This window comes from Peromyscus leucopus, chromosome X (assembly GCF_004664715.2).
Source record: "Peromyscus leucopus breed LL Stock chromosome X, UCI_PerLeu_2.1, whole genome shotgun sequence".
Lineage (NCBI taxonomy): Eukaryota > Metazoa > Chordata > Mammalia > Rodentia > Cricetidae > Peromyscus > Peromyscus leucopus.
Genome location: NC_051083.1, coordinates 60,965,459 through 60,990,074, shown reverse-complemented (window position 1 = coordinate 60,990,074; position 24,616 = coordinate 60,965,459). Strand labels below are relative to the sequence as shown.

The following is a 24,616-nucleotide window of genomic DNA, read 5'->3' as shown; positions in this document are numbered from 1 at the left end:
GATGAACAGATTTCAAGTTCAGCCCTTCAAGACACAGAGGACAATAGGAAACCCCACAATGCTAGCCCTACGGGGCCCCTTCTTGAATCCATCCCCCAGAGTTGTCCGGGAGCCACTAGTAACCGTCCCCAAGAGAAATTGATCTCCAATGACTTCTGCTATTCCAATTCACAGAAAAGAAAACCTGCACCCCTTGAGGGAAGGAGATTGACCCTTCTGTAAATCAATGGAGGCAGAAGAGGTCACAGGCTGATGCCATGTGTACCACATTTCCAAAGGAGAAAGAATTTCAGCAGGTCAGAGGTCAAGCCTTCCCCTAGCCACCAGTCCACGTTGGGGGCAGGGTGATGACCACGGTAGTGATGGCATTGGAGGAGGTGGTGGCAGCAGTGGCGGTGGCCCGGTGGCAGAGGAGGAAGGCAGGCTTATTTTTGCTGTTTCATTACGAGGCCCGAGGCGATGACAGGTTTCAGCTGTAGGAACTCAGAGCACTGGAGCAGGAGGAGGGTACAGCAACATGATTAGGATCAGAGAGGCTTTATGCAGGGGGGCCCGGGGCAAGCAGAGCACAGCCCAGACTTGTGGGAGCTACAAGGCAGGAGGCCCCAGGCTGCTGGAGAATTGTGCTTCCAGCCTGAGCAGGCGCCAGGCTCCTGGGGCTGTTGGGGCAGGCCTGTGCACGGAGGCAGGTTGGGAGTGCTAACTGGATTTTTTTATTTTTATATCAAGACACTGTGTTTAAAATTTTTACAAAGGACAAACTCCATGGGTTTCCGTTAGTGTTTTAAGAACTTTGCTTAAAAAAAAAATAGAAGAAAGAAAGAAAAGAAAAGGAAAAGCCAACAACAACCAAAAACAAAAAACAAAACAAAACAAAACAAAAACCCAAAACACCACTGTTTTGAAAGAGAAATGACAGACACAAAGAGACTGTAAATAAAATGGGGCAAATTTCTGATATCATTTCCCCAAGGGCAGAGGCAGAACCCAGATTATATATACCCAGAGGCCCAATAAGGTTCTGGCCTCCACAGTACTTAGTTTACCAAACCTAGGCTCCCCTGGTCTAGCCAGGGTGATGCTGCAGTTCTCTATGGGGACACAGAGCCAGTCGGTGCTCTGTCCTTGATGGCCCGCCAACCCCATCCATCGCTAGCCTCTTCCTCCCCATAGTCTTGTTCCCATCTGTCACTGTCTTGGAGGGTCCTTTTCCTTGGTCTGGTTGTATGAACACTGGGAGTCCCAGAACCAGAGAATCCTGATCTTAGAGCCCCCCCCCCCCTTCCAGAGCTGCTTAGCATTCAATGGGCTGGAAAAACATTGGTTCCATTAAAAAAAAATCAACAAAAACAAGAGCCAGAGAAAAAAGACCAAGTCTGGGGGAGGAAGAGCTCTCCTGCTCTTTAAAGCTCCCGAGTCTGCAGTTGGTAGAAGGTGCAGTTCCCAGAAGGCAAGCACCAAGGGGGTGTCCAGCTGTGGCTTCCAGGGCCCCAGGAGTGTCTGGTCAGGTTCAGGGAGCTGGCTCCAGCTGCTGTTCCGGAGGCCCTTGGTACCAAGGGCTCATATGTGTCCCCATTTGAAGGGCCTGTTCAGGTTTACTTCTGGATTTGTGTTTTTGTACATGCGGGTGCATGTCCACATCTGTCTGTGTTTGTGCAGATGGGTCTGCTGTAGGGTGTGGGTGCGTGCGTGTACATATATGTGTATGTGTGTGCATGTGTGTTTGTGGGTCTGGGGGGGGGGAGAAAGCTGGGAGATGGGTTGTGCTCCGGGTTAGAGCTATACGCGGGTAGTGGAGTGTGAGTGCGGCAGCCCAGTACTGTTGAACCCTGCGGCAAAGGTGTTATAGGGGTGCAAGGTCTGCAGCCCAACCAGGGAGTTGGGAATCATAGTGATGGTGTTGGGGGTCATGAGTGGGATGTCATCAGGGGAGCGCCGCAGGGTCAAGGTGTAGTCGGGCAATGCTGTGAGGCGCAATGTGTCATGGGGTGGGCCAGCCTCGCATTCGTGGTGAGTGGGACCCAACTGTAATGCTGCCAGCTCCTCTTCTGGAGCAGTTCCCAATTCAGGGGCACCCGTTCCCCTCTGGGGACTAGGCTGCCTCAGGGGCTCCTGGCGCCGTTTGTCCTTACGGTAATAAAGGGCAGCAAAGGCCAGCACATTGAGAAACAGGAGGGAGGCCCCCACAGCAATGGTGACACTTAGTTCAGTGGAGTAGTCTCGCGGGTTCTCGACCAGGAGTGGCCCTGCATCCTGGTCCCCATTCCAGGACCCGGGGGCATTCTCATTGCTGTAGGCGGGTGAGATGGCTGGCCGCTTGGTGCTCCAGGTCTTGCCATTGGGCCTGCGAGTGATGTGAGAGCTGTGGGTGGTGTCCGGGGGCGGCACTTTGGTGGTCGTGGATGTATAGTGGAACATGTCATGCAGGTTGTACAGGTGGGGCACCAGGTGTTTCCAAAAGGCTACCTTGGTGGCTCGGTAATGATCACGAACCCTTGGTTTCAGCCCGATGTGAAGGTAGAGCTGGTCCCGGGGATTGTATTTGGACCAGGCCACTTCCTCAAAGCGGTTGGCCTTGGTGTGAATGAACTTGGTATCCTGGGGTACCGGCTTGTTGGGATCCCTGAAATACCACATTGAAACCTGGGGTCACCATGCTACCTAGAGAAAGAAAAAGCCCAGCCTCCTTCCTCTCACTCCCACTAGTCTAAAATTTCCCACCGCTTCCATGTTTTTCAGGGTCCTGTCACCTCCCCCACCCCTTTCTTCCTCAGGGCCTGAACTAGTTCCCATGGCAGGCAGCATGAAAACATCCCATTCTTCCCTGAGCTCATCTGCTGCCATCAGGCTATACTAATGCTTTGTCTTCCCACATGCGATTGAGTATCTATCAGTCCTTTCAGCTGTCCAGTTGTATCAAGGGCCCTGGGGAGACTCTCTCCAAATGCGCGCTCTTCCCCTTTCATATTGCCTTTGACCAGCTAACCTTGAACCCCACAATTCTACCAGCAATGCCTTCCTGCTCAGTCCTGATGCTAACAGAGTTCTGAGCCTCAACACAATTACTGTCTAGTGGTGCTGGGTACCGGAGCCTGGGATGTGTTAAGCAAGAGTTCTACTATCCACTTCAACAACAACAACAACAAAATTGAAGGAAAATACCACAGCACCATGCCAAGAAGGGGAATAAAGGGGTTAACAAGCAAGATTTGGGGAACTGCACAGGAAGGGAGATAATGGAAGAGGTTAGGTAGGAGGAGCAAAGGGGAGGCATGCCGGGGTCCCAAAGAAGAAGACATGCCATTATTTTCTCCTTACCCGGTCTTGGCAAAGTTGGTCCAATAGGTCATCACAACCGCGCTGAGCATCACGTCGTTCTTGGAGAAGTTGCAGGGGAAAAGGTCAGTGGGACCTACCATAGGGACACCGAAGACATAGGGCACTTCATCCCCGTGCGCTGCATCTGACCAGGCGGGCTTCATGAGGCTCTGGCAGTGGTGATAGAAGGCGTAGAAGTAGGTAGGCGAGCCGTACCGGGCGTGCAGGTCAGCTGTCACCACGGAAGGTTCCACCCACTGGTGATCAGTGAAGAGCGCCACCAGTGTCTTACGGCGGGTCTCGGGGTTGTCACGATCTGCCCAGTCTGTGTACATAAACTTGATGGTCTCCCGCAAGGTGTCTTTGCCCTCAGGATAGCCATACAGATTGTCCACAAAATTGGAGACAGAGTAGTCAAAGTCAGTGCCAGAGACCCCATCCTCAGGGTCCACCACCCCTTCTACAAACTTGAGACCCTCACCCTGGTTGACACCTAGCATGATATCATAATTGAGGAACTCTCCCTGTTCCATAAGGATCTCAGGGTCATCAGGAATGACATCACCATCGATCACAGGGCCAAAGGCCACATGGTAGCGGGCTGGCTGAATGTCCTGTTCTACCAGCTCCTTGGCGCTCTTTTGTCGAAGACAATCCACCATATCCACGGTGTCCAGCACGTTACAGCCCACTTTGTCTGCCAGCAAACTGGTGTACTTCACTGGTTGGTAGTTCACAGCCCAGCTAGATAGAGCAGAGCCGCTTTGGATGATGGCCCTCTGGAAAAGCCCTACAGAATATAGGTGGCACTGGGTCAGAGTTGTCATGTCGCATATGATCAAAAAGCACCCTTTATCCTTTGTCACTGAGGTCCCCCTGTGCTGTGGATTGGCTAGGAATGAGGAGCTCATCATTTAGCAGGAGACGGCAGGGCAGGACCAGAGTGGGCCTGTTGAGCTCCTCCTTTGATCGCTGAGCCCCGTGGAGCCCCCACCCCACTGGTAACTTGAGGGTTAAGGGAAATGTCAGCGAGAATTAACCCTTTGGGTCCCAGAAATGAGCCTCCTTCTGCTCCTTCCTCTCTTTATCACTCGTTGTCTTTCCTCTTGCTTCCTGCCCAGCTGGGCCCAGTTCTGTGCCAACGCACCACCAGAGAGCTGGCGCTTACACCACAAAGGGGTCTTTTTCATGAGAGATGAGAAATGCAGGCAGGAGAGAGCCCCACATTCTGGGAGTTTAGGGAGGAATCCCGAGAGCAAAGGCCCTGGGGTCTGAGAGTCTCCTGGCACGTGCCCTGGCAGTGTGGACCCTGCACAGATCCTCTTTTGCTGGAGCTACGGACATATCACATCCAGATTCCCCATAGCTAGAGGGACCCCATCCCCCCAATTCAAAAAGAAGACGATTCTTGCAGCTCTCAGAAGAAAGAACTATCTTTCTCTGACTCCAATGCTCCCAAGGGAGAATTTGGTTCTCAGGTGCACAGGGCCAATGGAAGGATGCTTTTGCGTGAGCCGAGAGAGGGAGAGAAGTATGGCTTACTGCTGAAGAGAGAGCCGTTTTCCCAGATACTCTCCATGATACATTTATTAGTGCTGGGAATGGAACCCAGAGCATCCCACAGGGTAAGCAAATGCTTTGTCACTGAGCCGTACCCTCTAACCCGGGGAGAGCAAATCTTTAAAGAAGCCAGCTCTCTAGAGTCATAGTCCCCCTTAAGATACACAGCACAGTGTCATTCCAGGAAAGAGTCCCAGTCAGAAGAGGTGCCAGGCCTCTCTTCAGACACAGGCGCCCTTACAGCCACTCATCTCACCCTCCTCTAGAGGGAAAAAGAGGAGTCTTGTTCTCTCTACTGTCACCTAGAAACAGATATTCTTTCTGGTGGTGCTGGGGATGGAACTCAGGCCTCCTTCCCTTCATTCATTCGCCCATTCATACTCTCTCCCTCCCTGTGGTGTGTGTGTGTGTGTGTGTGTGTGTGTGGTGTGTGTGTGTGCGCGCGCGCGCGCGCCTTCTTTTTCTAAGACAAAGTCTTGCTGGAAGGCCTGGCTGGCCTCAAACTCATGGCAGTCCTCCTGCCTCAGCCTCCTAGGCCCTGGGCTTGCAGGTGTGCACCACCATGCCTAGCTTCCTGTTCCCTCTCTTTGCAGATGCAAGCGGCACATTTTAGTCTTCCTCCAGTGCTGTTTCTGGAGGGGCACAGGGACAGAGCTTCTGAGGCAGTGAAGATGCCGCCTCGTGTTCAGAGACAAGCCTTCTTCAAAAGATGCCGAGGCTTCTTGTAAGAGCACCCCCCCCATGAGGTCAATCTCAACTATAAAAATGTCTTCTCGCTCACATTTCTCCCTCACTTTAGAGAAGGGCACTTATTTCAAGGACAATTTTTCTCCATAAGAAGCTCAGCTTTGCCTTTCAGAAGTATAATGTTCTATAGTCTAGACAGAAAGAGAACATTCCCCTGACTAGTAAAATAGGGTCTCTGCAAGCCCTTCAGAAACTCACTGGCAGAGGGACCCACACCAGAAACAGGAGGGAAATGAGTGTTCTTTCAGCGAGGGGGATAGCCCAGGAGGGAGTCTGTGGTCCAACAACAGTCTGCCTCCCTCAGAGCAGCCCATGTCCCAGGCCAGAGAGTCTCACTTTGGACCCATCTCTCACGCTAGACCACTTCTCCTGTACAGACTTTTTTTCCCCAAGAAAGATAGACAATGAGTGTTTCTTACACCTAGAAACCAATTTTCACCTCAGATTTTGACTCTGAAGTAACAGGCCCTTCATACTGAAAGATTTCCTCACCTACAAGGAATTATTGTCCCTTTAGAGAGAGAGGCATTCTATTCCCACTCTCCCAAATAAGACTCCTATGTGAGACGAGCATCGTTCTCAGGGTGTGAATGGGGATTCTTTCTCGCATGAGGAGAAGTAGTTCTTCCTGCACAGAATGATTTCCTTTCCACCCCCTCATCCCCCAGGGACACAGGACTGGTGGGAGAGGGTGGGCTGACTCCCCTGGGCACATCTGGGATATGGAGCCAGGCATTCTGGAGCTCAAGGTGTACCAGCATTAAACTGTTCTATATTGGTCCTCAAGAGCTACTCACCCTCAGAATGATGAGACAGTGTGAGGAGGCTAACACAGGATGCACCGATGCCCGAGCCAAAGACAGTGATTCGACGGGGATCTCCTCCAAAGAAGGCAATATTCTCACTCACCCAGCGGAGGGCCTGGATTTGGTCAAGGAGCCCATAGTTGCCCTTAGCAGCCTGATCCCCAGTGCTCAGGAAACCTAGATTTAACAAAAGGCATGAGGATAATGAAGGGGAAGGGATGCAGGATTTGGGTTAGGATGGCAGAAATGGATTTGGAAAGATACCACACGAAGGATAAGCATGCAGCCATGTAGTACTTCCCACCTCACTAATGCTAACATAAACCAGTGCTTCTTTTTGCAAGGCCCAGCATCACCACTATAGGCAGGGTAGACCCCCTGCTGCCTGCCCAGGATCCTGTTTGGATGGAGGGGGCAGAACATTTGAGGTGGTTGGTTCCTCTAGGCAGAAGAGTTCAACTGCAGGGCTTGCAAATGGCCAGAACTCAGCATTCTCTGCCCTAATGTAGTATCTGGGGATGTGACCCTAACGTCAGGCAAGATACAGTGGAGAAAGCAAGGACCCTGGAGCCAAACAGCCCTTGGTTAAATCCAGCATCTTCGACATGTGGCCTTCGGCAAGTTATTTAAAATCTCTGGGCTGTAGTTTCCTCTTCTGTAAAATGGGGATAAAAATACCTCAAAGGGTTGTAACGAGGATAAAATGAGCATAAGCCAAGCACATGGTAGATCTACAGTTACATTCCTCCCTTCGTTCTCTCTCTGAAGTGAAGAGCACACAGGCAGCAGTCCCTAAGCTCGCCTTGCCCTTCCTGTGCGAATCTGTCCACCTCCAGTTCTTTCCAGGGCTTTGCTATGGCCCATTCTCCTCACTCTCAGGGCTGCTCTCATTTCCCTTCCTCCAACACCTAGGCAATCAAAAACTCTAGGGGATGCAGCCCAGCGATCTGTGTTGTTAACAAGCTCTCCAGGTGATGCTGACGCCTGCTAAAGTTGAGAAGCCACTGGGTCAGATCATCTTTTTCATCTGGTGGAGAAATGAGGAAGTCAGTGCGCTGCGTTACCACAGAAACAGGTCTTCCCGCCCACCCACTGGGATTTGCTGCTGAGGAGACTACATGTCACCATGGAGACTACCTTCCCACCCACCTGCTGGGATTTGCTGCTGTGGAGACTTGTTACCATGGAGACTACCTTCCCGCCCACCTGCTGGCTATCCCACAGAGATGTCCTATATCACCCCATTCCATTTTAGACTGATCCTGCTGTCTCGTCCCTCTATCTCCTTCTTGGTCCCTGGGTTCCTTGGAAGGCTCCATCTATCTTCTCCTGCCCTACACTTCTGGAAGGGTCCTTTCCAGGTGGGTGTAATTGCTATGCTCCTACACCCTGGAAACCTACACTTGGATCAGTCTTCTTTGACTCCACAGTTAAAAGCCTGTTCACAGCACCTGGAATCAGCTTGGTTCAGGGCCATGTTGGAGGAACCCACAGCTCACAGAGAGCTGGCTGGCAGTCCTGGCAGTCTGCAGGCAGAAGCTTAATTCAAATAGAGCCAAGCAGGCAGAAACCACATCACTATTTTTCTCAGGTCTTTCTGTACCTAGCTTCTGCAAAAGAAGTCATCTTACCATCTTCAAGGGTATTATTAATTTCCTTTGGTAAAATTAAGTATGTAAGTAGTTACTTATTCCCCCCAGAACCTTGGTGCGTGTCTTCCATAACCCCAGGTTCCACATGAGAAAACGAGAGGGCATTAGAGTAAGCTTGAGAACCATGAGTGGAAGAACTCTATTCCTTCAGATGTGTGTGTGGGGGGGGATGCAGTGTTTCTGTAGGGGGGAGGTCTCATTCAGAAATGCATGTGACTCCTGTGACTCTTAAAACCTATACTGGAGCTGGGCGGTGGTGGCGCACGCCTTTAATCCCAGCACTCGGGAAGCAGAGGCAGGTGGATCTCTGTGAGTTCGAGGCAGCCTGGTCTACAGAGCGAGATCCAGGACAGGCACCAAAACTACACAGAGAAACCCTGTCTTAAAAAAAAAAAAAAAACAAACACATTTATGGGGCGGGAGGGGGGGGAGAGAACAATGGAATCTGTGGCTGATATGTAAAATTAAATTTAATAAATAAATTTTAAAAAATACCTATACTGGGCTGGGCTGGGGGCAAAAACAACAACAACAACCTATGCCAGCCAACAGCCAACTCAGCTGCCCAAGCCTTGAGATCTCTAGCAAACTCTCCCATGTGTCTGCCTTCTCTCCTCCCCCTCCCCTTTATTCTTTCTTCCCTTCCTCTCACTTAAACAATAGCTGATGTGCCTTCAATCTTTGTCAAGGCATCGTTCAGTGAGATATGTTCAAGTTGTCTGTCCTAGTTCATTGGACATGGTTGGGGGTTGGCACACACTTCCATGGCACTCAGAAGGCAGAGGCAGGAGAATGTTTGAGTTCAAGGCTACATGGAGTGAGTTCAAGGTCAGCCTGGACTACAGGGCCAGGCCCTAGGGAGAAAGGGGGTATGGGGGAGACAGAGAGAGAGAGAGGAGAGAGAGAGAGAGAGAGAGAGAGAGAGAGAGAGAGAGAGAGAGCTGCCTGAAAAGCCTGAGTAGAGAGAGGGTTTGGCCATCCCTCTGCTCCCTCAAACCTCAGGAGCTTCCAGATAAGGAACAGTGAAGTATGTGGCTGGGGCCATGCCATTGATCCTCACTATACAGAGAGCTCTTCTTCAAGTACTACAGCCAACGGGCTCCGAAGGTGATGGGTTAAGCATGACTGACCAGGAGTACACAAAGCCTTGCAGCCTAGGAGAGAAGCCACTCATTGATAGCTTCCTAGGAACGTGGCCATTCACAGAAACTATGTGAGAATAAAGACTCAACTACCCGACTCCACATGTTGTCAAAATAAATGTGAGTCAGCCTCCTTGAACCCAAGCTTATACTGCGGTATACATAAGCTGCTTGTCAACAGAAGATGGAGGAATCTGGCAGATTGCATCAAAACTAGGTATTTGTGTCACTTCAGGATTGTCACTCACCATGTTTTCAGCTTGCCTGGAAGATACCTGAGCAATGATGTGGAATTAACTTCATTCTGAAACCCAGACTAAACTTGGCAAGCCATTGCGTTCTCAGTCTACCCACTACCTCTAGGTATATCCACAGCCTCTATCCTGCTGGACCCCTTTTAGCTTTGTTGGCTCCAAGCCCAGCGGGAGTGTCTCAAATATTAGCTCCCCCTCTGGCTTGGCGGGTCAGGGGTTGGGGGAGATCTTTATGAATTAACTTGCCCACATTCTCAGATTCTTCGAGAAGCTTCTTACATGGGCTGGCTGCACTCAGTGCCCAGGAGATGCTGGTGGGGAGAAGGCACGTGGATGTATATAACTGGAGTCCTAAACTGGCCACCTGGTTGTTTTTTTGTTTGTTGTTGTTTGTTTTTTCGAGACAGGGTTTCTCTGTGTAGCTTTGTGCCTTTCCTGGAACTCGCTTGGTAGCCCAGGCTGGCCTCGAACTCACAGAGATCCGCCTGCCTCTGCCTCCCAAGTGCTGGGATTAAAGGCGTGCGCCACCACCGCCCGGCATGGTTGTTTTTTTAAAAATATACTTTGAAAATCAAAACAGCAGAGCCTGAGCTACACAGCAAACTCCCCAAGCGTCAGGAACAAACTCATGTTCTACATCTAGTGCCAAGAGACAAAAACATCTTGTATGTACCCAGAAGGCAATCAGTGGCTTATTGATTATATGTGTGCTCCAGAATAGGCACTGCAGAGTATGTAGGGAGGGATCAGGAACTCCTGACCAAATCTAAGCTTATGACTCTTTCTAAGTGTAGAGTAATGGTATTTGTATCATTAATTGCTTAAGCTCAAAGATACACTTTTCTGATTATCCAAATGAGACGAGGCTGTCAAGTCAATGATCTTAGCCTGAGTTTCATGGCTGAGCTTCAGGGGGGAGTTGTGAAGTTCTCCTTTTAACTGTTTGTGTGCTGGGTGTGGTGATGTAGGCCTATAATCCCAGTACTTGGATGCATAGACAGGAGGGTCTCAAGTTGAAGGCTGCCTGGGCTACATGTTGAGAGTCTTTTGGTTGGTTGGTTGTTGTTTTTTTTTTGTATTTCAGACAGGGTTTCTCTGTGTAGCCTTGGCTGTCCTGGAACTCTATAGACCAGGATGGCTTTAAACTCACAGATATCTGCCTGCCTCTTAAAGGTGTGTGCCATCACCACGTGTCAAGACTAGTCTTTAAAAACAAAAAAATTATGTGTGTGTCTGTATTGTTTTGATGAAGAATCCATAGCGGTCATCATAATCTCAGAAGAGTGCAAGGCCTCCGCAAAAGATTACGAATTTCTCATAGAGAAGCCGAAAACAGTGACGGAAGAGATGAGGGGTAACCACACAGAGTGCTCCCAACCAGCTCCCTTCCATGCAGCCCACAGCTCCTGACTGATAGCGTGGAGCCCTTGAATCCTGCTGAAGAAAGTATTTCCTCTCTGCCTCATGTCCCAGTGGTCCCCAGCCTCTGTTCCCTCATCAGCCATTGCAGTCTTTTCCTTGCTTTCACCTGGCTTGCTTTCTTCCCCAGGCTTTCTTTCTTCCATTCCTTGCTGCTCTGATAATATAGTATCAGCTCGTAGTCTTAGTATTCTCTGCACATTCCGGCAGTACAGGAAGACAGGGGAACAGGGAAGAACCACGAAGTCTAAAGCCTGTCAGACCATGAGGAGACCAGGGAGGTGCCCTACATGTTCCATAACTAGGGTCCCAGGGAGCCACTGAAGGAGACACAGTCTAAAACATTTTTTCAGGCGTTCATTTTTCCAGAGGTTTGGTATTTTTGTTTTTGTTTTGTCTTGTTTTTGAGACAGAGTCTCACTATGTAGCCCTGGCTACACTAGAACTCGCTCTGTAGACCAGGCTGACTTTGAACTCACAGAGACCCACCTACCTCTGCCTTCCAAGTGCTGGAATTAAAGGCATGCATCACCACACCTAGCCTCATTTCTCCAGATTGGCCCCAAATAGGTGTATATCCCATACAGAACTGTGGGTAAGTCAAGAGGAGACTGCCATTCTGTGCATATAACCCTGCCCAGAAGCAAAATGTGGCACCAGGGCTGCTGGGGCTGGGACTGGCAAACAATGTAGCTCCTGTTTAGCAACCAGATGCACTACTGATTCAACATCTGGGTCCACAGACCCCCACAGAAACCCTGAGGACATAATCCTCCAGGGAAGAAGGTGGCTTCTTCATGCCACTACCAGAATGAGGAACCTGGATGAGCATCTAAAAGGAAGCAAGGTCCTATGTCCTCTGTCATCTTCCCTGGGGTATTGTTCACCTCAAGACCTTGGCCACAGATGGGTGTTGGCAGTCATGAAAGAAGGTATAAGATCCACAAACAGCCGAAATCACCCAAACAGCCAGAGTATATGATGGGTAGGATACGTGGTGGTACATGGGGGACACTTTGGGAAATACATGTGTATAAGTATGAATAGGTGCACATCATGGGTAAGAGTGAAGGGATGAGCGTGTACATGTGTATACATGAGGAAACATGAATGTGGCTCAGGCAGATATAGGTGTGTGTGTGTGTGTGTGTGTGTGTGTGTGTGTGTGTGTGTGTAGATGCAGCTCTAGGTACAAGGATGTATGTATGTATGTATGTATGTGTATTTGAAAGAGAAGGGGATGAGCACATGCGTATGTATTGGGTATATATTGGCAGAGTATATGTGGGAAAACTGGGTACATGTGTATCCATCTAGGTATATGGAGGGGGTCTATTTGGTGTGCATGTGTGAAGGGATAGATGTCCAGTGAATGGAATGGTTACCAGTGTGGAAGCAGAGGCTGTGTGTGTGTGTGTGTGTGTGTGTGTGTGTGTGTGTGTGTGTGTGTAGTTGTAAATTTGTGGGGTAGGGTGTTGTGGACATATAGGAAGTTAAATGCATGCAAGGAGAAAGAATATTGGTTTGTGTTATGTACAGCAGGAGAGAGATAAATGTATGCATATGTGAAGTACATCATGTGTGAAGCGAATGCACAAGTAGGACATGTAGGAGGACACGAAAGTGTGCATGTATGCGTGTGTGTGTAGATGTGTAGGGGTAGTGGAAAGCATATTTATGTATATATAAGGTATGTGGAATTTGGGTGTGGATGTACAGAGTCTAGGTGTTTGTGTAAGGTGTCAATATAGGGGCAGCAAAAATTGTGACTCTGGGTGTGTGTATGGTATGCATGGTGTATCTGTGGATAAGAGATGTGGAGCACAGTATAAGAATGTGTGTATATATATGGAAGGTGAGAAAAATCTGTGTGGGGTGTGGATGTAGAGCATATAGTGTGTGGGTATGTGGATATGTGTGTGAGCGAGACTGTATGAGTCTCGCTCTGTGAGGGTGTGTGTAGGAGTGGATTGGAGCTGTGTGCACATGCGCCTCGGGGAGTGAGAAGTATTTGTATGTGTGGGAGTGGGTGGATGGACGTGATGTGTGAGTGTATAAGGGTGTGTGGTTAAGGGTAGATTAGAAGGAATATCTGTGTATGCATAGGTACTTAGGACTGTGGGGCTGGGTGGGTATCGATGAAGATAAGACTCTAGAAAATTAACAGGGCCTACAAAATCCAGCCAAGCAGGGGTCTGGTAACAGAGGCCTGGCTTGAGGCTTGGTGTGAAGTTTGAGCCATACGTGATGACCCATGCCCATAATCTCAGCACTTGAGAGGTGGAAGCAGGAAGACCAGGAGCTCAAGACCAGCCTAAGCTACCCAGTCTAACCCCTCCTTTAAAAAAATGTATAAAGTGTGAACTGTATCTCCACTGGCATCTAATTATTCTGAAAAAGAAGCTGGGGATGAGATGAGAGGAACCCCCTGGTATTTGGGTAAGGGTGACGGAACATCATGACTTGGGTCATTAACACCAGCTAGAGCTCCAAGACTGCGTGAGTTAACTTCCCTAGGAGTCTTTCCCCCTCCCTTCAAAGGCAGCTTTCCTTCTAGGCACCTGGCAGAGAACCATACCTAGCACCCCGACCCGGTAGTTGAGGGTGATGACGATGACGTTGCCATAACTTGCAAGAACGCTGCCGTCAATCATGTTGCCTGTCCCTTCCATGTAGGAACCTCCGTGGATGTAGACCATGACAGGCTTAGCGCCACTGTCCCGGATGTCTGTAAGGAGAAGGGGTGAGACACAGGCTAGGTAGGATGCCCTTGCTCCCCTACCCCCGCCAGCCCTGGGGGGGGGGTGCGGGCAGCAAAGCTATTCCAGGTGCCAGGACACTACCGCCATCCCTGAGGGCAGGACTCGTGGGGCTGCTAGGCCCAGAGTTGAAGTATTGGCCAGAGAGAGCTGAACTTGCATAATGTTTGTAAAGATTTGGGTTTCAAGCACCTCCCAACTGAAGATGACCATGTGGGCATAATTCATCTGGGCCTGGGTGGCCACGGCTGGCTTCTGGGATAACAAGGAATAAAGGGCTTGGTGGTTCCTTAGCAGCATCAGGTGAGTTCCTGCCCTGCACACCCAGGAGTCCTGGGACCTGACATGGCTTTAGAAAGCAGGAGCTGGGGAGCCCTGAAAACCCCCAGGACTAGACCAGTTACATGGAAAAACGGCCATTGGCAGCAGCTGGATCCCCCCCAGTGCAGACAGAGACAAGAAGGGTGGGGGAAGGGGGTGGCACAGGGAGAGAACAGGAAGGTGGGGAAAGGGGGCGTAGTGAATGGCAGAGATGGGGTGGGGGAACCTTATAGACAGGGTTTCTTAACCACATGCCCATATCCCCCATTCTTCCTGGGCAAACTTAGCTGGAAACACTGGGCTGGAGCAGAACTTGGCACGAGAAGGCCTCCCCAGCCAGAGTTAAGATGTAGGAGAAGTCTCCACCCAGGCCAGTGCCGGAGGACCCATCGAGGGGTGCTTCCAAGCCCAGTCAGCATGGTGTTGGGGTGGAGCAGTCAAGAGAAGGCTCCAGGCCCGACCTTGACTGGCCTGTCACCTGTCAGTCTGTGAGCTGGCCCACTCTCTGCCACCCCGGCACAGCCCTGCCGGTCACCAGTGGGTCCCCTGAACTGCCTGGCCCCTCCAGGGCCTCCAAAGGGGCGGGCCCAGAGCATGGGTGAAGGGAAAACGCTCTGCTGCAGCACAAACAATCTCGTTATCCCAAGGAGGAAGGCTGGTCCCATCACCACCCGAGAATCTTAATCTTAGTTCATCTACTGATGGCTGTGGTATCTGGGCCTCAGTCTGGCAGGTTAGGTCACAGTTTTTCTGGTTCTGTTCCCAACCTACTGCAACCTCTGGTCCTGTGGTCTTTCTTTTGGGGGAGAAAGCTCGGGAAGTGTCAGCCTTGAATGTCCCTGTCTTGCCCTTTGGTGTGCCCTACAGGACCATTCTCCCAGGAGCTAGGCTCCTCATGAGACCCAGAGGTCTCCTTAGTGAATCCCAAGCATCCTCTCACCATCCAGCTTACTTTGTGCCAATTCCCACCCTCCCTGGCCCTGCTTGCTCTTCACCATTTCTGCTGCCACATATGGGCAGGTGCCCATGAATCATAGAAGATGGGAGAGGGTCAGGGGCCAGGGCCAGGAAGACACCCCCACTATGGATCTACTTATGGTCAGTCCCCTGCTCCTGCCAGCCGTGTCCATTACCCCAGAAGTCCCAGTGGCCAATGAGGCCAAAGACGAAGGAACAGCCCAGCGGCTTTGTACAGGAACGGAAACACACCAACGGACGGACAGACAGACAGACGGGGCTTCTCCCCATTGAGAAGGGGAGGGGCTCTGTGCCATGCACCAGCCGCCGCGCCCTGCAGCCCCCAAATACCTTCATCTTCATCCCCGTCATTATCCGCTAAGTCCTCGCCCTGTTTCTTAGCGCCGGATCCTGGGGACCAGACACGGGGAGACACAACAGCACAGAACAGAGAACAAAACAGAGAGAGAATTCAAAAACAGCATGACTGCAGTGTGGCCCAGCAAGCCAGCTCTGGGCCTGGGCCCAGGACAGGCAGGAGGGATGGCAAGAACTGAGGGAATGGGTGGGCTGAGGCCCAGACCTTCATCAGGATGATGGTGTTGCAGGCCTCTGCTGTGCTGACCGCCCTGCACCTCCCTGGCCCGCCTCCCTGGCCCCAACCAAGTTCATTCAGTTAGGAAGGAGGTAGCAGCAGGTGGGCTGGGGCACGGAGCCAGAGGCCCCATTTGCGGAGACTTCATTCTGGATGGAAGGGCTGCTGCATGTGTAGACACAGGCAGGCTGAGCTGGAGGGCAGGGATAGGTACTGAAGGGGAGGGGTGACAAGGCCAGCATCTGCGGATATCTATGTAACATACTTAAGGCAGAGGTGATTACCAGGGACCCCAGGTCTGAGCTCCCAAGTCCCAGTGGGCAGATTCGAGCCGGGCCTCAGCTGACCCTGATTCCCGCAGGAGAAGATGGGAGATGAAATTTTTCCTCTGGCCTTGTTCACTGGGCCCCCCCTTGCTCTTGATAATGGCAAATAGGGCTCCTGCCCACAGGAACCAGTTTTAAGAGCAGCAAGTGTTGCTCTTGGAGAGAGCCAGAGGGGGAGGGAAGGAGAAGGGAATGGAGGGAGGGAGAGAGAGAGAGAGAGAGAGAGAGAGAGAGAGAGAGAGAGAGAGATGGTTCCTACCATATACTGAGTATCTACCACATGCCAGACATTCTATTTCTGCTGTATTGCTTGATCCTTACATCCCAATGAGGTAGGTATCATCTTTATTCCTCTTTCACTGATGGGGAAACTGAGGTTCAGAGAGGTAAAGTGACTTGCTCAAGATCACACAGCTAGGAAGTGCTAGAAGTGTGAATCAAACCCAGGTCCGCTTGACTCCAAAGCCCTTATGGTCTTTCCACTGCATCGTGCCACCTTTCAGGGGAGAGGAAAAGGGAAGGAAGAAGTAGATGGGAGAAGAGGTGGAGCATGAAAGGAGGGGAGAGAAAAGAGGCCAGAGGAGGAAGGAAGGTATTTCGGACCTGGGGGGTAGGTTGGCACCCCCTCTCCTTCCTGTTCTGAGGAGACTAGAAGTACATTTTGGAATGGCTGTGAAAAGACACGATCGATCTACTGCCCGGTTGCTGGTCAGTGTCAAAATGGAGTCAATCCTGCTGTCACCCCACATCTTACCCCCTTGCTTCCATGATTACAGATACCTTGAACCTGGAGCAAACAAATGGCCCTCTTTCTCTGTTGGTTTGCACTCTGGCGACTGAATGTCCTTATAGTTATTGATCAAGACAGGAACTACTCTCATACTACAAGATGGCCTTTCAACTTGGGCAAAAGCCCAGCTCTAGGAGAAACAGCCTCTGGCTTCCTGAACTTTCAGTGGCACCTACTGTCTTAACATGTTAGCTCGACACCTCCCAGTCTTGCCCTCAGAATCTCAATGAGACATGGCCACACAGTGGATCTGCCACCAAACAGAATCACTCATTCCTAAACATAAGTGCCTTTCCCCTCCACGGAGGTAGGGCTGGGGAAGATCCTTCCCAGGACATCCTTCACTTCCGGGGGCTCCTTCTATGCCACTCTGAGGGTACTTGGCTTGCTACATCCCTCATCCTTGTCCCAGCCTCCCCTGTTCAGATCCCTCTGCACCTTCAGCACGTCCTTGATGAACAATTCCTTGCTGCCATGGGCTTTACCAGGCACCACCCACAGACATGGTGCCATGTAGGATCCCACATAGGCCACCCCAGCTGCCCTGTACATTACACACACACACACACACACACACACACACACACACACACACACACACACACACACACAGACTGTGCACCCAAAGAGGCAAGATTCATAACTTTTTCAAATGGCTAGCAGGCCCAGGATGGGGCCTGGGATGGGGAACTAATTTGAACAGTTAAACAAATGCTCTCCCCTATGCTATCCCAAGCCCGCTTCCCAGACGGGCCTATGGACTTAAGGAACCCAGCAGAATTTTAGTGCCAGTGTCCGAGCTTCCTCTGAACAATGATTAGACTCCGTTCACAGCCCAACAGCACCTTGCCCATCGTCCACAATTACAGTTGGCAAAATAGTCACACTGCATGATGGCTCCCAGTCAGCAATCTGGCCAAAATCTCAGCATGAGCTTGGCCTGCTCTGGCCTCTTACTAGAGCCCTGAAAGATCGTTCTTCCTAAGCAGTGGCTTATACTAATGTATCTCTTCCTCAGCCCACTGCATCCCACTAAGCAGTAACTCATGAGAGCAGCTTTGAAACCCTTTCCCTGAATACACAAATATGTTAATGGAAGGCCACAGTCAGGATGGTCTTTCTGCCTTTCCATATGGAAATGGAGGTTCTTAGAAGAAGAAGAAGAAAAAAAAAAAGACTGACCTCTGAGCCTGTACTATATAAAGAGTTCATGGCCAGCCCAAGCTGCATAGCAAGACCCTGGCTCCAAAACCAAAATAAAACACAGCAAAGCAAAGAAAAATGAAAGAGAATCAAAAGAATGGCATGTGAGTTGGCAGAGGGGCCAGGCGTCAGTCAAGGGTTGCGCTCCCTAGACAAGTGCTCTTGCTCAGGCGGCACTACAGAAATCCTTCATTTGCATGAGAGCCTGTGCGGGCTTCCTACTGCGTGTGAGGGCCTGGGCTGGATGTGAAGAGAGGCAAAAAATGGTAAAAACTGTTCGCAAGTCTGACTCCATGCTCTAGCATGCATCAAAAGCCCTCCACATACGAGCTTTTGAATGTGCTGATTCTGCGGCTGTCCTTAGAGATTCTCATTCAGTAGGGATCGTTCCATCTCAGGAATCCTGATGACACCCGAGAAACCCTGCCCTAGAGCATCAAAGGAAAACAAAGGCCGAGCTTGCTAAAGGCTTGTAAGGGTCGAGTTATGGCTGTCCTTGTTCCTTAGGCTGTTGCCAGAGCCGAGTGGCCCAACCCAGCCGTATCTGCTCTATGTTTTAGGGAGGTGGGATTGGCCAGGTGGCAGTTACCTCCATGGGCTACAGTGGAAAGAACATTTCCTGAGGGTCAAGAGCCCCAGGTTTTGGCCCCAGATCTGCTCTAGACCAGCAACGGGGCCTTGTGCAGCAAGTCACTCCCCTGGGCTCGGTTCCTCATCTGTAAAATCGGAATACTGCTTCCTTCCTGCCATGCTTGCTTCCCTAGCTGAGGAGAGGCATTTACGAGGCAAATATGAGAACCCTTGCAGAAAACATAAAGCGGTGTGCAAACAGGAAACATTACTACATGGGGAAACAAATTCCTTTCAGCAGGAGGCCGACTTTCAAATTGGCTTTCTTTAGAGTCTACAGTTTCCAGAGATTTCCAATTTCTGCCACAGAAGAGCCTGGGTCTTTCGGCTATGCTCTGGCCAGAGGTGGTGAGGCAGGGGCAGAGTGCGTGCTACAGAAGAGCAAATAAATCTGTGTCCCCGACTATCCCTTAAGCTTCAGGAGGGGAGAGTTGAGGATAGACCTTCACCCCAGGACTGAGTACTGGAGAGATGGATGGTCCTTGTCTCTGCAGCGGCTGCAGGGGAAGGCGGAGCTTCTGGCTCCACCTCGAAAGCCTGCTTTCTACTGGAGGTGTGACCAAAAGAGCCACCCGCTCTATCTTTGGTACCCTCCTTAGGGAAGCTGGGGAGATTGGAAGTGATGAGCTTTCTGCTTCTGCTCTGAACCTGCCTTAGGCCACTGGATCCTCTCTGCAAAGCAGCCAGGGCCCTTGGAGGAGGTAGGGCTGTAAGCCTGGGACCTTAAGTCTGCTCACAGCCCTCTCAACCTGGGCTACTTGAAGGAAGACTGGGTCCTCAGGGGCAGGGGCAGGTGGGCAAGCAGCCCTCCCTCTCTCTCTCTCTCCCTCCCCGCCGGCTCGCTACCTACCTCCTTTCCTACAAATTTTCTTGTTGGGCTTTCGGGCGCATTCCTTGGAAATCCGCTTTACTGTAAAATGAATAAAAAACTAAAAAATAACAGGAGGCCTCTGCCCAGGGGCATGCATCCCCCCCACCCAGGCCCCAAGAGCTGAGCTGCTCTGCAGCGGCACATGGCAGAGAGCCTGTCCACCATCTCCTTGTTTCTGTCACTTACCTTAATGTGACCCCCGCGGGAGGAGGCATCAGCTAGTGGAAGAGGAGGCACCTAAGCATTGCCAACCAGGCTGGCCCCCCGCCCCCCCACACACGCCCAGCTCCCTCAGCCACACACACCTACCACCTTTCGAAGCAGGTGGAATGGCAACAGGAGGGCCTGGTGGAGCCAGCATCCTCCCGCGGGCAGCTGCCAGCAGTCACCCATACTCCCCCAGGGTACCCCCATCCAGCACTGGACCTAGACCTGTCAAAGCTCTCAGGCCTGGCCAGCCCCCTTCTGGCATCAGTATCACTCACACATGGGAGCTCGGACAATGCCGGGAGAGGGAAGAACAGGGAGGGGAAAAGGCCAAGCGGAGTGATGGTTAGAAGCATTTTCACAGACAGACAGACGCATGCTGCAGGGCACACAACCACATGCAAGCCACAAACACGACAGGGCAGGCGGGAGGCAAGGAGGGCGCAGTGCCTGGCCGCAGCACTCACCATCTTCCGTGGGCACATAGACATTCAAGTAGAGACAGTCTTCATTGGGCTCCTGGATGTAAGTGGCGACGATATCCAGGTTGGCAGTGAACCAGACCGGCAGCATGACTTCGGGCACAGCTGTGTGGATGTTCTGCGGGCACACTGGAGGGAAGTGTGTGGCGTTCCGGATGCCCGACCAGGACGGGGGTGGTTCCGGGGGCAGGAAGCGTTTCTCGCCGATCGGGGGAGCTGCGTAGGGTACCCCCAGGTACTGGTCCACAGGACCCAGGATCTCACTGGGCAATGGTACTCTGGCACCCCTTAGCTTCCCAAAGTGAGTATTGACTGTGGGTGCTGGGGCCTGGGTACTGGCCCTCAGCACCAACCGAGGAACCACAGCGTGAGGCACAGACTCCGGCCAACTGTGGGCGTGGGGCTCAGGGACAGCGAGGGCGGGCCAAGCTGCAGCCACATGTTCCGGGCAGGGGTACTGGCAGGAGAGGCAGACTCCGGGGTCACAGCATCAGCCCAATAGGCAGCCCCTTCATGGCCACACTGACTTGAACCTCAAAACCGAGCTCTCGAGGGACACCTACAGGTGCCCAGCAATGCAGAGAGCGAGTCGTCCAAGCACCACCACTTCGAAAGAGGGCTCCCTTAGGGCCAGACAGGCCTGTGGAAAGAGGGAAGCGTGTGTCATCTAAGATGGTCTGTGAGGGCTGGAGAGTCCGTCTTTGGGCCCCTGGTGGGCTTGGCCTATTTTCCCACACTGAGAGGTTTCACATACCCAGGGTTCTAGGGACTCACGGGCGACCCATTGCTTTTCAGAACTATTTTATGTGCCTGGCCATGGTTGGAAAAAATTCTAAGGGGATGAAGAGTGGCCGTTGTTGCCATTGCAAATTCACGGTCCCCCAGCTCCAACTCCATCACCAGTGGACTTCACCAGGGTCTTCTGGAGTCAGAGCATGTAGTGACAGGGACAGCTGGAGGTGGCTTCCAGTATGGCTGCCAACTTCATTCCGGGACTCGGAGGTATAAGAAAAGAAAAGCAGCAGCCGGGCAGAGGGTCCCACAGAGAGATGCCCTTTACCCTCAGGCAGCGCAGGGAGCCCAAGAGCCAGCCCTCTAAGTCCAAAGACCCTTCCATGCCCCTCCTTGACACTTCCCCCCAGCCTTCACGGCTGCCAAATGCTTAAACCTTTGTCATTGTGCCGCCTGGCTCTTCATTCACATCAAATGCCAGAAGCAAAGGCAAAAATCGGTCTGCTGAGCACGCTAGGCATTGTGGATGCTAGTCCAGTGTAAAATAAACAACAGGGTGTAGGGACATACACTTGGAACTCATGAAATAAACTCACAAAGACTCAAAGAGGGAGTGAGAGACCAAGCCAGGATCACAGACACTGCAATATTCACTGGTAGAGACATACATTCCAAACCCACAGAGATCCCCTCATTTAGTCCCACATTCCAAAACAGACTGCCTCACACAGCCAGAGCCTCACAGTGACACATTCAGACACACACAGAGACCTACTGAAACCAAATCACACATAGCCGCATAGGTAAATATCCAGACACAGGCGGCATAATGGTGACACATAGGTGGGGACAGAAACAGAAATAGCAACACACTCAGACACACAGGCCTTCTGACAGTTACAGTCAACACATATACACAGGCACACAGACATGTGTGTCCCGCATGGACACACATGCACACAATGAGCACGCACGCACGCGCGCGCGCGCGCACACACACACTCGTGTACACACACACACACACACACACACACACACACACACACACAGGCGCACATTTAGTTTTCCCCCATTTCTCCCGCCTTCCGAGATTGCAGGCATGTTCCTTTAAGAAGTGGCTGAAGGGGTGGGGGAGGGAGATTGGGAACGACCGACCGGCAATCGGCCACCAAGGGAGGGGAATGAGAATGTGTGTGTGTGTGTGTGTGTGTGTGTGTGTGTGTGTGTGTGTGTGAGAGAGAGAGAGAGAGAGAGAGAGAGAGAGAGAGAGAGAGAGAGAGAGTGAGAGGGAGGGAGGAAAGCAGGCAGGCGGGTAAAGTGACTAAAGAGATGGGGGCTGAGAGGAAATGGGGAGCAAAGTATTGGGGTGGGGAGATCCCAGACACTGCCCAGAATGCACCCCGGGTGGAGAGGAGGAAAGGAGGAGGGGAAGGGGAAGGAAGGGGTAGAGGGAGGTGGGGCAGGAGGGAGTGGGTGGGTGTGTATATGGGGGGGGGATAGTCCGCAGCTGAGTTCACACAATCCCCCCATTCACCGTCTCCATGGCAACTCTGGGGCACAGACCGCTCATTCACACGGCTTCCCTGCCAGCACCCCCCCCATTAACCCCCTCGATGCTGCCCCCACCTCATAAATTCCATTAACCCTTTCTAGAGGCCTTCCTCTCCAGTAACCCTTCGCCAAATGCCAAATTCCCCTGTTGAGTCAGTTCGCTGCAGCCCCTCCCTCTGGTGAACACCTAGACAAACCAACCGACCCCCAAATGCCCTCTGTACCCTAGGACCCACTGGGAGTTCCCAAGGCCAAGATCTCCATTCTGGTCCAACTTGCAATTTGGGAGAAGAAAGGGGAGGCTGCAATGCTGGGATGAGAACGGCATCTAAGGGGACTTTGGGGGCTGGAGCGGTATTGGGTAAGGGGCATTGTGTTGGAATGGACCAGTGTTGAGAACTGCAGAATCGGGGGCTATGTGGGTCTAGAATGGTATTGGAGGATGAAATTGCCCTAGAATGGGGAGGACAGAATAAAGGCCTCCGTTGGGTGGGGGGGCTGCAGAGAGTGGGGGAGGGAACCTGGCTATAAGATGCTATGATGGAAGGGGGATGGGGGGTGCACTGCAGGGGAGGGGGTACTGGCAATATGCTATACTAGAATGGGGCCGGGGGCTCTGCTTAGGGGTATTTTGGTGAGCATGCAGGCTGGACCATAGAAATAGAGGGACCATGGGCGGGAGGATGCTAGGGATGCAGGATTTAGGGAGGAGGTAGAGGAGAAAAGCAAAGCGAGGGAGGGTTGGGAGGTCAGGGGTACCTATGGAGAAAACGGGGTTGAGAAGGATGGGAGCCACTGCTGGGGAGGTGGAGGAACCCGGGATTGGGAGGGGACAGGATTGGGGAAAGGTATGGGCAGCTAGAGGATGAGAGACCGGAGCAGGCGGCCTCACCTGTTCCCCAGGCGGCTGCGAACGACTGAACCCGGCCACGGACCACCCATATCGCCTCCAGGCCAAGGGCTCCGCACCCGAATCCCCGAGATCAGCTCTCCGGCAGCCTGGCTGCTGTGCCCGCGCACCAAGGGGGCGCGCTGCGCGTGCCCGGACACGGGGGGCGCGGTCCCTGGCATTAACTCCTTTTGTGCCAGTGATGGCTCAAGTCCTGGGGCATGGCCCAATACCCCCACTCCACGTTCAAGCAAGCTCTGCCCCAACTCTCCCCACTCCCTCCACACCTCACATCCCCAGCTATCAGACAGGTAGGTGATCTTCCAGGACAGCAAATCCAAACTTAATCTGCAAAGCTTGAGACCTTGACGCACAGGGAGAAACTGAGGCACTGTATGCAGAATACCCCAGTTTCTTGCCACAGAGCCTTACTTGGCAACCATCACCTCTCCTCAGCCCCAGCCCCACCCGAGCAGCAAGCACCAGTGGGGCCGCTTTGCCCTCATCCATTACCCTCCCAGAGGTCAATGTCATACACTTGTGCTTCTTCTATTAAGGCAGGCCAGATTCAGCCTGTTAGCACACTAGTCGTCTGACCTTTGTGGCTTCCATCCCCGCCCCAATTGCCAATGTCTTTATCTAGTTTCTGTATGTAATGCACCTGTCCACTTGACCTAGCACACATACACCCCCAAATCCCTGCTCAATGTCCCTTATCCTACCAAACTTCTATCCACTGGGGCTCCTGGAATATATATGCCAGGATCGAGTCAGAAAAAAATTCTTCAGGTGTATTGGCTTACCATACCTGGGAACCCCATTCCTTACTCATGACTTGGGCAAATCCCATGTGTAGGAGGGCTTCGTGGGTTCAGAGGGACTTTTCAAAATAACGTGGATATTGATTGATTGATGATTGGCATGCCTGCTTTTATCAGCATATACTGAACACTTCCCAGCAATAGGGTGCAACTACAGTTTGGAGGGTCCCTTCCAGTTATCACCCAACCATCAGCCTAGTGTAGTCCTCTCCCAGCCCAGGCTGGGCAGACCAGAGATCAGCCTTGTCATAAAGCAATTGGGCTCTCCAGCACAGCCCTGGGTCAAAGGCCCAAGGCACATAGGTCACAGAGGGGAGATTGGTCCAGCCCCTGTTCCAAAAGTGTCTCGGAAGGAAGTTTTAAATTGGGAGTGAGCAAGTTACCCTGGGAACTGCCAAGGTGGGTTGTGTGAAAACGTGAAGTTGCAGCAGCAGGCCAGAGAGCAGCAGGCGAGGCTTTCTGCTGGCCTCTCTTCCAGCTAGAGCCAACCTGGACTTCTGTCCCTACCTATTCTCTGACATCACATGCCCTTGGAGAGCAACTTCTCAGGCCAGAAACGTTACCTTTGGGGAGGCTCTCTAGCT

At 51.9% G+C, this 24,616-nt stretch overlaps 1 protein-coding gene across 1 annotated transcript; it reads right to left on the bottom strand.

Annotated features, from left to right (window-relative positions):
• Positions 1–690: 690 nt before the first annotated feature.
• Nlgn3 (neuroligin 3) lies at positions 691–23,364 on the bottom strand. Its single transcript, XM_028892094.2, is given in 9 exon segments — positions 691–2,623; positions 3,319–4,108; positions 6,423–6,608; positions 13,477–13,626; positions 15,287–15,346; positions 19,330–19,389; positions 20,025–20,393; positions 20,396–20,679; positions 23,215–23,364. Coding segments are annotated over 8 exon segments (2,544 nt in total). The 5' UTR covers positions 20,481–20,679; positions 23,215–23,364; the 3' UTR covers positions 691–1,779.
• Positions 23,365–24,616: the final 1,252 nt, after the last annotated feature.